General features: G+C 37.4%; 1 protein-coding gene across 1 annotated transcript in view; it reads left to right on the top strand.

Annotated features, from left to right (window-relative positions):
- Positions 1–14940, top strand: part of COG5 (component of oligomeric golgi complex 5) — a 375408-nt gene that overhangs the window by 270927 nt on the left and 89541 nt on the right. Inside the window, exon 12 of the mRNA XM_017889562.1 lies at positions 4840–5044. Coding sequence (XP_017745051.1) covers positions 4840–5044 — 205 coding nt within the window. The remainder of the gene's footprint in view (positions 1–4839; positions 5045–14940) is intronic.

Consider the following 14940-nt stretch of genomic DNA (forward strand, 5'->3'; position numbering starts at 1 on the left):
AAAAAAAAAAAAAAAAAAAAAAAAAAAGCAAAGAACAGATTGTTGTGAGAGAATTACCAAAGAAATATTTTGATTTTGATTGGGGAAGTTCAAAAACTGAAGGATCTGAGATTTTATCTCTCTTAAAAAGGCTAAACTGCCATAGTTTTATGAATATTGTCCGAAGACATGAGACTCCTGGGTTAGAGAAAAAGAACTTTATTACAACACAGCAAGAATTATGAGCATTAGCATATTGTGTTTTAGTTTCACATGCCTCCAAATATTATAGGGAGATATGACATGGGCCCATGTGGATGGTACGTATACAGAGAGATTGCATGGAAGGTAAGGAACTTTGAGCTTGAAGAAACTACCACTTTTGTAGTGAATAGTAAACAAGTCGGCTCTCTGTCTGCAGGATGATGTTACCGTGTCTCTCAAGATTTCTTGTCAAATACAAGAGCAAACCCAGGGCCTCGCATTATTGGCATGCCCTGAAAGAACATATAGGGTTACTTGAGGCCCATGGGGGATTGCTGCTTTATCAGGGAAGAGGAAGGCCAAAGAAGTTTTCTCTGAGATAATTTCTCTTAAATAGCTTTACTGAGGTATAGCTGGCATACAATAAACAACACGTCTTGAAAGTATACAATTTGATATGTTTTCACGTATGAAATCATCACACCCCTGAAATCATCACAACAAGCAATCAATGAGCATATTCATCACTCCCAAAAGTTTCCTTGTACAGCTTCATAATTACTCTCTCTACTATCTCTCTCCCCCACCCCCAGGCAAACACTGATCTGCTTTTTGTTACTCTATGGTAGTTTGTAGCTCCCAGAATTTTGTACAAATTGAATGATTTAGCATATATTTTATATTCTTATTTGTTTGGCTTCTTTCACACAGCATGATTTTATTGAGATTCAACTATATTGTAGTTTGTTTTTGTTGCTGCATATTATTCCATTGCATGGATATATTAGTTTGCTTATGCATTGGCCTGTTGATGGACATTGAGTTGTTTCCAGTTTTTGCTACTACAAATAAAGATACTGTGAATATTCAGGTACAGTTCCTTATATAGACATATACTTTTTTTTTTTTTTTGGATAAATATCTAGAAGCAGAATGATTTAACAATATTTAGGTATATAGTTAACATTTTAATGAAATGCTAAATTCTTTTGCAAAGTGAGTATGCAATTTTTTATCTCCACAAGCTATGTAAGAGTTCTAGTTCGTTTATCCTTGCCAATATTTGATATGGTTATTTTTTTTTTTTTTTGTAACGGAGTCTCACTGTGTTGCCCAGGCTGGAGTGCAGTGGCACAATCTCAGCTCACTGCAACCTCTGCCTCCTGTTTTTTGTGCCCCAGCCTCCTGAATAGCTGGAATTACAGCTACACCCGGCTAATTTTTGTGTTTTTAGTGGAGACGGAGTCTCACCATGTTGGCCAGGCTAGTCTCAAATTCCCGACCTCAGATGATCCATCCACCTCAGCCTCCCAAAGTGCTGGGATTACATGCACAAGCCACAGTGTTTGGCCGTGATATGGTCACTCTTTTTAATTTTAGTCACTTGAACAGTTATATAGTTGTATCTCGTTGTGGTTTTAATTTGCATTTCCCTATTGACTAAAGAAGTTGAGCATTTTTTTTCATGGTTTATTTGCCATTCATATACCTTCTTTGATAAAGGTCCCATTTTTGAAGTTAGGCTATTTTCTTGTTGAGACTTGAGAGTTCTTTATGTGTTTCAGATACAAGTGCTTCATCAGATATGTGAAATTGATTTTCCCTTTCTGGGGCGTGTCTTTTCATTTTCTTAGCAGTATTTTTTTTGAAGAGCAGACACTTTTAATTTAGATGTTGTCCAGTTTATCAAATTTCTTTTATGGACCATACTTTTGGTTTCATATCATGTCTAACTCAAGAACAGAAAAGTTCCCTCAGATGTTTTCTTTTAGAAGATTTAATCTTTTTTGAGTTAATTTTTGTATAAGGTATAGAGTGTGGGTTAAAGAGGATTTTTTTTTGCATATGGCTCTTCAGTTGTTACAGTATCATTTGGTGAACTCTACCCTGTGTCCACTAAGTTGTGTCCGCACCTTCCTCAAAATTCAGTCTCCCAGATGTGTGTGGGTCTATTTTTGTACTCGCTATTCTGCACCATTAATCTATGTGTCTGTTTTACCCCAGTACCAGTGTATTGATTATTATAGTTTTGTATGTCTTGAAATCAGATCATATTAGTACTCCAACGTTGTTGTTTTTCAAAGTTGCCGTGACTATTGTGGGTTCTTTACATTTTCATATGATTTTTGGATCATTTTTTCAATTTCTACTAAAAGAAAGCCTGCATAGATTTTAAATTAGATTGCATTTAATATATAGATTAATTTAGGGATAATTTACATTTAACAATATTGAATCTTTGAACTATGAATGTTACCACTTTCCATTTATGTAGGTCTTCTTTATCTCAGCATTGTTTTTGCAGTTTTCAGTGTGTACCTATTTCCCCTTTTGTCAGATATATCTAAGTATTTCATATTTTTTGTGCTATTCCAAATTGTATTCTTTTAAAATTTCAACTTCTGATTGTTCATTGCTAGTATATAGACATACAACTGAATTTTGCACATTAATCTTATATCCTGCAACTTTGCTAAATTCAGTTATTATGTTAACTCTAGTAGCTTTTCTCACAGATTCCATCAGATTTTCCATATAGATGCTTGTATATTGTCTGTCTAAAAAGACTGTGTGCCTTTCCAATCTGAATGTCTTATTTATTTACTTAGGCCTCTTTACACTGGCCAGAACCTCTAGGATATGTTGATTAGAAGTGGTGAAAGCTAACATTGTTGTCTTCTTGCTGATTTCTGAGCAAAAGTATTACTTATTCTCTTAAGTATTATATTAGCTGTAGTTTTTCATAGATGCCTTTTCTTAGTTTAAGGATATGTTCCTTTCTGTTCCTAGTTAGTCCTGAGTGTTTTATTAGGAGTGAATGTTAGATTTTTTTTCAAATGCTTTTCCTTCATCTATTGAAAAGAGCATACACTTTTTCTTTTTAGTTTGTTAAAAGATGAATCATCACATTGATTGATTTTAAAACATTAAGCTGACCAGGTATGTTGGCTCATGTCTGTAATCCCAACACTTTGGGAGGCCAAGACAGGAAGACTGTTTGAGCCTAGGAGTTAAAGAACAGCCTGGGCAATATAGTGGGACCCCATTTATTTAGATAGATAGATAGATAATTAGATAGATAGATAGATAGATAGATAGATAGATAGATAGATAGATAGATAGATACATGTTATATATATGTAATTCCAGGTGTGTGTGTGTATATATATATGTATATGTATGCCAACTATGAATTTCTGACATAGATCTCCTTGGTCATGATGGATTATTCTTTTTATATATTGTTTGACTAGATTTGATGAAATTCTGGTTATAATTCTTGCATCTATCTTCATAAGGAATATTCTGTAGTTTTTATTTTTCTTTTAATATGTGGTTTTTATGTCAGGGCAGTGCTTGCCTCAGAATGAATTGGGAATTGGTATACAATTGCTTTTATTTGTTTCTTAAACTGCTTGATAAAATTCACCACTAAGGTCATCTAAGCCTGAAGTTTTCTTTGTGGGAAGATTTTAACTAAAAGAATCAACAGGTATAGTGTTATTCAGTCTATCTGTTGCTTCTTGAGTGAGCTTTGTTAGTTTGTATCTTTCAAGGAATTTGTGTATTTCATGAAAGTTTTCAAATTTATTCACATAAAGTTGTTTATAATTCCTTTATTACTCTTTTAGTATCTGCAGAATATTTTGTAATATGTAATGAGATCACCTCTGTTATTCTTAATATGGATAATTTGTTTCTACTCTTTTTTCCTAATCCATCTGGCTAGAAGTTTGTCAATTTTACTTATCTTTTCAAAGAACCAGTTTTTAGTTTCAGTGTTTCTTGTTTTCATTTTCTGGTTCATTGATGTCTGTTCAGAGCTTTATTATTTTATTTCTTCTGTTTACTTTGGTTTTTATTTGCCCTTCTTTTTCCATGTTCTTAAAATGGAAGTTTAGGTAATTGATTTGAAACTTTTCTTCTTTTCAAATGTAAGTATTTGCATAAATTTCCCCCAAGTACTCCCTTGTTGATATCCCACAAATTTTGATGTGTTGTGTTATAATTTTCGTTCAGTTCAGAATACTTCGAATTTCCCTTTTGATTTCTTTTTTGATCCATGGGTTATTTAGAAGCATTTTGTAGTTTCAAATATTTCAGGATTCTTTTCAGGTATCTTTTTGTTACTAATTTCTAATCTAAAACTATTTTGGTTAGAGAACAAGCTTTGTATGGTTTGAAGCCTTTTCGATGTATTGAGACCTGTTTAATGGAACCAAATATTGTTGATCTTGGTACATACTCCATGTGCACTTGAAAAGAATGTGTGTTTGCTGTTTTGCATGAAGTATTGTATGAATGTAAATTAAGTCAATTGGGTTTTAGCGCTGTCGGGTTTTCTGTCGCGATTTTCTGTGTACTTATTTTCTTGATTCTTGAAAAAGGAATTGAAATCTTCAACTACAATTGTGGGTTTTTCCATTTTTTAGTATAGATTGTGTTTCAAAATATATGGCCTGCATATCAAGTGCAGTGAGTCGAAGTGGAAAATTATTATTATTAGCATTACTATAAAAGACCTCATTAGAACACATCTTTGGTTTGCCCTATAGTATGGGTTATTTGGAACAATATCTTCATATGCAGAAGAAACATTTATTTACCACATTTTATTTTCATTTATCTAATTCATGTTCTTGTTTTGCTTGGCAGCTTCTATGTTTTTGAAGCAGGCATTTGAGGGAGAATACCCCAAATTATTACGTCTTTATAATGACTTATGGAAGCGTCTTCAACAATACAGTCAGAATATCCAAGGGAATTTTAATGCAAGTGGAACTACAGACCTCTATGTTGACCTACAACACATGGAAGATGATGCACAAGATATATTCATACCAAAAATGCCAGATTATGAGTATGTTTCTTTAATTTGACCTGTTAGTTGGCATCTTAATTTTATTTTTATTTTAAATTTTATCTTTTATTTTTATTTTAAATTATAAATTAAGTATACACCAAGTCTCTAAATATTTGTAATGTATTTGTATACCTTAAAAGACTTTGCAAGACTTTTAACTGAAGAAGTCAATTTTCACCCTTAGTTGAACACTTCTGCCTCCTGCCGGAGTCAATTTTAAAGTGTAACACTAAGTAGGATGTTGAGAAGCTGGTAGATGATCATGTTGTGGTCACTGTATTTTAATCGATGTTGTAATATACCTGTAATTACCTCAGATGGTATCATTTATTGATGGACCACTTGCATAAATGTGACATAAAAGGAACTTGGGTGTTCAGAAATGACAGGGGAGATAAATCTTATGCTGGGATAGGTTCTCAGTCAACGTGTCAAGAGAAAGTGGAGTGGATCACTAGGTCCGGAGTTCGAGACCAGCTTGACCAACATGGTAAAACCCCGTGTGTACTAAAAATACAAAAATTAGCTAGGCATGGTGGCGCTCGCCTGTAATCCCAGCTACTCAGGAGGCTGAGGCAGGAAAATCGCTTGAACCTGGGAGATGGAGGCAGCAGTGAGCTGAGATCATGCCACTGCACTCCAGCCTGGGTGACAGAATGACACCCTGTCTCAAAAAAAAAAAAAAAAAAGCACTTAGGTATTTGTAGGGGATTGGTTCCAGGACCCATTGGGAAGCTCGAGTTTCTTATGTAAAAATGACATAATATTTGCATATAACCTATGCACATCATCTCTAGGTTACCTATAATACCTAATACAATGTAAATGCTATGCATAGAGTTATTACACTATATTGCTTAGAGAATGATAAGAAAAAATGTGAATAAATGTTTCATTATAGCCACAACTATTGTAGGCCTAACTAGGTTTTCAATCCATGGTTGGTTTAATCCTTGGATGTAGAATTTGCAAAAACGGAGGTCCAACTGTATAGTCAAAATTACCCCTGAAAATCTCTTAGGTCACCCATGAAGTATAGTAGTATAGCCATATTTAGGAGCCATATTGGAAACCAATATACAATCTCAGCAAGTTTAGCCTGCCCAGCTTTTCCTCCAAAATTGAAAGAGTATTTTAAACTTTCAATTTGAGCATCAGATCAGGTGATTGGCTTTCACACCTTTCTTTAAACACTAGAATCATATTTATTGTGTCAAGCCTGGCTAAAGCAGTAGCAGTTTCTTATCACCTACCATGTAAGAAAAATGTTGGATAGACTCATGGGTGCTGTTTAAACAGTTGTTTGTTTCTCTTTTAATTTTATTCCTAAATACATCTAGTTGAATTTGTGTCCCGTATAGTTAGAAGCTCTGACTAGTAGAATACAGTATGTAGAAGTACTGACTAGTGCTGGGCAGTGTGACACATGCTTGTAATCCTAGCTACCTGGGAGGATCTCTTGAGCCTAGGAGTTAGAGGCCAGCCTGGACAACATAGTGAGACCCTGTCTCCCTTTAAAAAAAAAAAAAAAAAAAAGGAGTAGTTTTGACTGGCAAAATACATGGCCATTATAGGTTAGAATCATAAAATGAGACCAGATTACCTTCTCAATAACTCTTTTATAATATGCAGATTCAGTAAGGCCTAATAGAGAGGGCAAAAGAGAACAGAACCTATGTCTGTTATGTCTGTTGACCTACAAAGATTTAATTATACATCACATTTTTTTAAAAGTATATATAAAGTAGCAAATAGAGCATTCTATTTCTGCCTTAGTTTTATTTTTAAATCTATGTGCATGCACTAAAAAAGGTCTAGAAATACACAAAGCAAACAGTAACAGTAGTTTATTTCCAGGAGGTGGAATCCTAATTTTGCATTTTCTGCTTTTATGTAAAAGGAATATATGTTACGTTGTGTGAAAGAAAGACAAAAAGAAAGAAGAAAAGAAAAGAAGAAAAAGGAAAAAAGGAAAGGAAGAGAGGAGGAGGGGAAGGGAGGGAGGGAGGGAGGGAGGGCACAAGGAAGGGCACTTTGGAAGGCCAACGTAGTCGGATCACCTGAGGTCAGGAGTTCAAGACCAGTCTGGCCAAAATGTTGAAACACTGTCTCTACTAAAAATACAAAAAATTAGCCAGGCACGATGGTGCACGCCTGTAATCCCAGCTACTTGGGAGGCTGAGGCAAGAGAATGGCTTGAACCTGGGAGGCGGATGTTGCAGTGAGCCAAGATTGTGCCACTGCACTCCAACCTGGGTGACAAAGCAAGACTCAAAAAATAAATAAAATAAAACGGTAAATTCAATGGAGGGAAAGCAAATTAGAGCGAAAAAAGCCACTGTGTTTTCACTAATAGGATATTATTGTCACTTTTTGGAGATGAATACAGTAAAGTGATTGGTGAGGAAAACAAGATATAGGAGCCATATTCCAAGATGTCAAAAAATCATGAGGGTTCAAGGACACAAACAAGGAAGAGTTGAGTTTTCATAGATGGAAGTAGCCAGTGGAGAGAAAAAGAGATGAGAGCTGTAAGAAAGAAAAGAGAACGAATGGAACCAGGCCCTAGAGGAATCAGCACAGAATCAAAATATGAATAGCCAGGGTATCATTTTTCATGATTCATTACTCGTGTCAAATTTTCAGTAGTGATAATTGCTGTGAAGAAAATAAAATAATGCTATAGAGTTGCTTACTATATAGGATGTCAGAGAAAGTTTCTGTGAGGCGGTAACATTTGACCTTAGATCTAAATAGTGTGAAAGAATCAACCAGGGGAAATTGAGAGTAAGGTTTTTGCAGTCAGAAGAACAAATTTAGAGGCCTTAGGAAAATTAAAGCTGGGCGCGGTGGCTCACGCCTATAATCTAAGCACTTTGAGAGGCTGAGGAGGGTGGATCACTTGAGGTCAAGAGTTCAAGACTAGCCTGGCCAACATGGTGAAATCCTGTCTCTACAAAAAATATATATATACACACACACATACACACACACACACACACACACACACACACACACACACACACACAAATTAGCCGAGCATGGTGGCACATGCCTATAACCCCAACTACTCGGAAAGCTGAGGCAGGAGAACTGCATGAACCCAGGAGGTGGAGGTTGCAGTGAGTCGAAATCGCGCCACTTCGCTCTAGCCTGGACAAAGAGCAAGACTCCGTCTCAAAAAAAAGAAAAGAAAATTAAGATGAGGAGGTTTGAAGAACAGAAAGAAGCCAGTGCAGCTGGAACATAGTGAACAAAAAAGGGAAGTGTTTCAGATTGGATCAGAGAGGAAAGGAAATGTGAGATCATGTAGAGCTTTATAGGCAATGGTAAAGGGCTTGGAGTTTATCCTAATAAAGTGAGAAACCATTGATTTAGAGGAATGATGTGAACTGATAAACATGTTAAAATTAGCACTCTGACTGCTATATAGACAACTAAGGGGGGGCAGCACAGAGTTGGGGAAGTGGAAGATGGAAGCTATTTTGCTTATCCAGATAAGAGATGATAATAACTTGAACTAGGATGAGCAGATAAGGTGGTAATTTGGTCAGATTGATTCAAGATGTATTTTTGAAGCAGGATATATAGAGGGCAAGCCATGGATTTGAGAGGACAGGGGAATCAAGGATACGACTAGTTGGTGGAAGACTGAGTGGTTAAGATAGGAAGAATTTTTTCAAAGCATTGTATTTAATTAATACATTGTATTTAATTCTTTTGAAACTGGTGAATTGAAAATGCAAATAGAGTCGTTGAAAAGGTAATTAAATATGAGTCAGGACTAGAAATACGTACTTGGAAGTCATCATCATGCACTTTGCTTTCTTTCTCTCTTTTTTTTTTACTTTGCTCTGTCACCCAGACTGGAACCTCTGCCTCCCGGGTTCAAGTGATGATCCTGCCTCAGCCTCCTGAGCAGCTGGGATTAAGGGCGCATACCACCATGCCCGGCTAATTTTTGTATTTTTAGTAGAGACAGAGTTTCGCCATTTTGGCCAGGCTAGTCTTGAACTCCTGACCTCAGATGATCCATCCGCCTCAGCCTCCCAAAGTGTGGGATTATAGGCCTGAGCCACCTCACCCTGCTATCATCATGTACATTTTTTAAAATCATGGAACTGGAAGAGATTACATAGGGAAAGATGTATAGAGAGAGAGAAGAGAGAGCCTTGGTCCAAGAAAGATACCAGCATGTATAGATTAGTCAGTGGAGTGGCAGCTTACAAAGGAGACAAAGACAGAAAAAAATGGTGAGATAGGAGGACAACTCAAAGCAGTGTGGCGCCCCAAAGAATGAGTTCATTTAAGTTGGAGTCCAGAAATGGTCCTAAGAGCAAACAGCAAGAGGAAGCAACATCTATTCAAGAAAGTCTATGAAAATTTGGTCAGAAAAACTGGAGCCTAAGGTATTTGAGCCAAGATTGTTCCTGTCTTACCCGCCTCAGCTTAGTGAAATGGAGATTGTTCTCTAGATTGCAGTAGCCAAGAACATAGGGCTCCCTCTCTTCTAGCTCCTAGCTGGAAGGCTCTCTTCCTGGGAAGAGCAGGGCCTCAATATTATTCATAATGCCCTCAGCAGGAAGTTGCTGAGGCTGACTTTCAGGTAAGTGAGGTCAGGAGTAGGGAGCTGCCATATTGTGCCCAATTCCCACGTAATGAATGGGTCCTTGAGCATGGCAGACTCAAAGTACTGGGGCCCTAATTACCTTTGCCTGGGCTTTTGAAATAGTGATTCTTTGCCAGGAAATATAAACTGAAAGGACCTCGTGCAGTTGCCTGCCACCAAGTGCTCACTTCCTAGAGTGAGGTTGTTCCCAGACCAAACTGAGGGTTGGACTGCTATTTCTTGCTGCCCAGTAACAAGATGCAGATTAGCTGGAGAGGAGGAGAGTTTTTTATTTCTATAACCAGTTGCAGCGATAAGGCCCGGAAAATATCGCCACACCAACTCAAAATTACAAAGTTTTCCAGAGCTTATATACCTTGTAAGCTATATGTCTACATGTAAGTGCATTCATCTAAAGACATAAATGATTAACTTCTTTTAATCTATAACTAAGTTCTGAGTCTTGAAGACCTTCCTCTGGAGCCTCAGTAAATTACTTAATCTAAATGGGTCCCAGGTGCTGGGGTGATTACTCTTATCTTGTCTCCTACTAAATCATGGAGGTTTGGGGAGTTCTTTAGACCACCTGTAAACTTGTTTGTGGAGGCCTGGAGAGTTTCTTCAGATCTCTAATAAAACTTTTTTAATCCTTAATGGGTCCTGTTAAGAAATCCTTCATTGTCTTGTCATGCTTTAAGGCCCAGGAAAGACGTAAGCAAAACTCTTGGGGGGCTTTGTTATATCCCAGCCTTTGTATAAGGACACTGACTCTTTCAGCTTTGAATATTTAACTTAACCATTCAGTCAGTGCAAAAAGTTGTTATGGAGGCCTACATTAGTGAGACCTGGCCTTCTACAAGGTGTCAGTCAGATAGAAGCTTGCCATTTTCTCCACCCTCAGGTCCAGAGCCCTGGCATAAAGATTTTTACTTGGGTAGAGGCAGGCAATGAGACAGGTCCTGGGTCAGGCGTGGTAGTCGCCCAGCACTTTGGGAGACCAAGGTAGGCAGATGGCTTGAGCCCGGGAATTTGAGACCAGCCTGGGCAAAACAGACTCCGTCCACAAAAAATAAAAAAGTTAGCTGGGCTTGGTAGTCTACACCTGTAGTCCCAGCTACTTGGGAGGCTGAGGTGGGATGATCACCTGGGCCTGGGAAGTCAAGGCAGCATACCACTATACTCCAGCTTAGGTGACAGAGCAACACCTTTTCTAAAAGAAGGAGATAGAAAAAGAAAGGCAAAGAAAGGAGAGGAGAGGAGGAAAGGAAAAAGGAAAAGAAAAGAAAGGAAAAAAGAAAGAGAAAAACAGCCCCGAGTCTCTTTGTGAAGTAAATGACTTCATTTGCAACAGAACCTAGAGAAGTCTAAACCTAAGGGTATTCTCAAAAAAAACCCTGGAAGTGTGGTGAAAGGCAATGGGAGGAGACTTGTAGATCTAGTGAAGATAGCTGAAGGTAAACTAGCTCTGAGGAGAGATCTGGAGAATAAAACAGCTGGGAGGAGCCCTCCTGGAATCAGAACAAATATCAAACATGACCTCAGAAACTGTTCTATCAAAGGAGCTACGGTTAGCTCCTTTATAGATGCCTTTGTAGAGGAGTTTATGCCTCAAGGCGTTGTTGCAAATGTAGAGCAGTCAGTTAGTGGAGTTTAGGTGTGGTCAGAAAAAAATGACAAAGATAATCGTGCCATTAGTACTGCCATCTCAAGGTGACTATGAGCATACCCAAAACTGTGTCTAGCTGAGGAACATCAGAGATTTAAGACTGTGGGAGAGAGAGAGACTTCATTAAAATATTCCAGCCAACCACTAAACAGATAGAAAGCAAACAACAATAACAAGCCGTAGAGCTGAGGGGACCAGTACCCAGAGTTACAACAGTGTATCTAAAATGCCCAGTTTTGGCTGGTCATGGTGCCTCACGCCTTCCTTTACTTCTGTGAATAGCTTTGAACTGGCAGAAATAAGAATTCAGCAACTTGAAGCTAGGTTGATAGAGATTACACAGATCAAAAAACAGAGAAAAGAATGAAGAAAATAAACAGAGCCTCAAGGAAATGTGGGATACCATTAAGAATAACAACATCTGTATTATAGGAATACCACAAGGAGAGGAGAGAGGTAATGGAGAAAAAAAACTTGAAGAAATAATGAATGAAACCTTCCCAATTTATTGAAATACAGTAGCCTATCCATCCAGGAAGCTCAAGTAATATTAATGCAAAAAGATCCACAAACAGATACATCATAGTAAAAATGTCAGAAGTCAAGGACAAAACCCTGAAAGCAGCAAGGGAAAAAGTATACATCAGCTGGGTGCAGTGGTTCATGCCTATAATCATAGCACTTTAAGAGGCCAAGGCAGGAGGATCGCTTGAGGCCAGGAGTTCAAGACTAGCCTGGACAACATAGTAAGACCCTGTCTTTACACTCCTCACACCCCCTTCCCAAATACAACTACACTTCACTTATAAGGGAGTCCCAATAACATTAACAGCTGACTTCTCAGCAGAAACAAAGGATGCCAAAAGGTAGCGGGCTCAGATTGCTCAAAGGAAAAAAAATGAGCCAAGAATCCCGTGTCCAGTAAAGCTGTCCTTTCAAAAATGAAGGCAAAATACTTTCCTTCATTTAAAAAAGGGAATGTGTTGCTAGCATTCCAGCTTACAAGAAATACTAAAGAAAGTTCTTCAGGTTGAAGCAAGTGACCCCAGATAATTTGAATCCCCACAGAGTAAAGGTAACTATGAAATTATAAAAGAAAATATAAACACACATTTTCTTCTTAACTGACCTAAAAAGCAATTATACAAAATAATATGTATAGAATGTATAAAACAAAAAGTGTCTGAGACAGGTCTCTATTAATTTAGAGGTATATTTTGCACAGGTTGAGGATGTGCCTGGGAAAAGGAGACTCTAATCACTGAAGGATCTGTGACCTAGATGTTTTTCCAAAGAGGGTTTTGAGGACTTCAAGATTTAAAGGGGAAAGAGTGGGCAGGAGAAGAAGGGGAAAAGAAAAAAGTGGGGAGGGTAGGTAGTGAGATAAGTGGTCACGTTCTTGTGAGGCTTTGATCAGCACTCACTGAATCCACATGTTACATGTGAAAGGAGAGGAGGGTACAGGAACAGTCAGTTAAGCATTTGTCTCATGTTCAGCAAATCTGCATTTGTCTCATGGTGGGCAGTAGAATTATTTCTAATATTGTCATTGTTCCTATATGTGAAGATAAGCTGTTAATTTACAGGATCAGGGTGAAGGAGGCCACCTGGAGAGAGATGTGGCCTTCCATCTTACAGCTGTTTGGGAACAAAGGAAAGGAAGTTTTTTTGCATAACTCAATTTCCAAGCTTAACTTTTATCTTTGGCATAGCAAGTTTGGGGTCCCAAGATTTAATTTTCCTTTCATAAAAGCATTGTTGAGACTATAACATTTAGAAATGTAATATGTGCCTAATACATTTGCAAATAACTTCACACAGGAGGTAGGTAGGAACAAAGCTGAAATTTGCTAGGAAATGATGGCAGATAGTAAAGTAATAATTATAACAATTCATTGTTGGGTTTATTAACATTAATGGATGTAATATGTATAACAACACCACAAAGATAAAATATTTAGGAATAACTTTAACAAAAGGAGTGCAAATTTATACTCAGAAAACTATAAAATATTGTTCAAAGAAATATCTAAATAAGTAGAAAAATATCTCATGTTCATGAATTGCAAGACTTGACCTTGTTAAGATGGTAATGCACCCCAAACTGATATATATCAATTCAGTGCATTAACTATCACTATCAGAATCTCAGCTGACTTCTTTGTAGAAAGTAACAAGTGATTCTAAAATTCATGGAATTTGAAGGGACCCAGAATAGTTAAAACAATATTGAAGAAGAAGAAGAAGAATGTAGGAGGGCTCACAAGAAATTTTAATCCGATGCTATAGTAGTGCCTGGCACAAGGATAAACATAAAATTGAGAGTACAGAAAGAAACCCATAAATCTATGGTGAGCTGTCTTCAAAAAGTGTAAAGACCATTCTTTCCATTGAGAAAGAATTATTTTTACACAAATGGTGCTGGGACAGCTGATAGTGACATACAAAAGAATGAAGTGGTGCCCTTCATACCATATACAAAAATTAACTCAAAATAGATCAAAGATCTAAATATTAGATTAAAAATATAAAACAAGGCTGGGCACCGTGGCTCATGCCTGTAATTCCCAGCACTTGGGGAAGCCGAGGTGAGAAAATCAATTGAGCCCAGGAATTTGAACCCAGCCTGGATATAGGGAGACCCCATCTCAACCAATCAATCGATACAAAAATTTGCATATATATATATATATATATATGTTAGAAAACGTATGGGTAAATCTTTATGCATTAGGATTTGGTAAATAATTCTTAGACATGACACCAAAATCACAATCAACAAAAGACAAAATGATATATTAGACTTTCTGAAAATTAAAAACTTTGCTGCTTCAAAGGATTATCATCAGGAGTGAGTGAAAGTATTTCTGACTCATATATCTGGCAATTGACTTGTTTCAGAATATATAAAGAACTCTTTCAAATCAACAATAAAAAGACAAATTACCCAATTAAAAAGTGGACAAGAGATCTGAGCAGACATATCTCCAAAAAACATAGATGACCAATAAGCACATGAAAAAAGTGGTCAGGAAAATACAAATCAGAACAACAGTGAGCTACTACATCACACCCCCTAGGATGTCTATAAACAAAAAGACAAATAGTAGCAAGTGTTGGCAAGGATGTTGAGAAATTACTGTCCGCATATGTTGCTGGTGGAAATCTAAAGTGGTACAGGGCCTTGGAAAAGGGTTTGGCAGTTCTTCAAACTTTTTTTTTTTTTTCTTGAAACTGGGTCCTACTCTGTAGCCCAGGCTAGAATGCAGTGATGCAATCACAGCTCACTGCAGCCTCTAACTCTCAGGCTCAAGCAGTCCTCCGCCTTACCCTTTGAGTAGCTGGGATTACAGGCGTACACCACCATGCCTGGCTAATTATTTTATTTTTTGTAGTGCCGTGGTTTCACTTTGTTGCACAGGCTGGTCTTGAACTCCTGGGCTCAAGGGATCCTCCCGCCTCAACCTCCCATAGTGTTGGGATTACAGGCATGAGCCACCATGTGCGGCCTCTTCAAACTATTAAACATAGTTACCGTATGACCCAGCAATTTCACTCCAGATGTATACCCAAGGGAAATAAAAACATATGTTCACATAGACATTTGTATGCAAATGT

The sequence above is a fragment of the Rhinopithecus bieti genome, unplaced genomic scaffold (genome assembly GCF_001698545.2).
Source record: "Rhinopithecus bieti isolate Rb0 unplaced genomic scaffold, ASM169854v2 scaffold_18688, whole genome shotgun sequence".
Taxonomy (NCBI): Eukaryota; Metazoa; Chordata; class Mammalia; order Primates; family Cercopithecidae; genus Rhinopithecus; species Rhinopithecus bieti.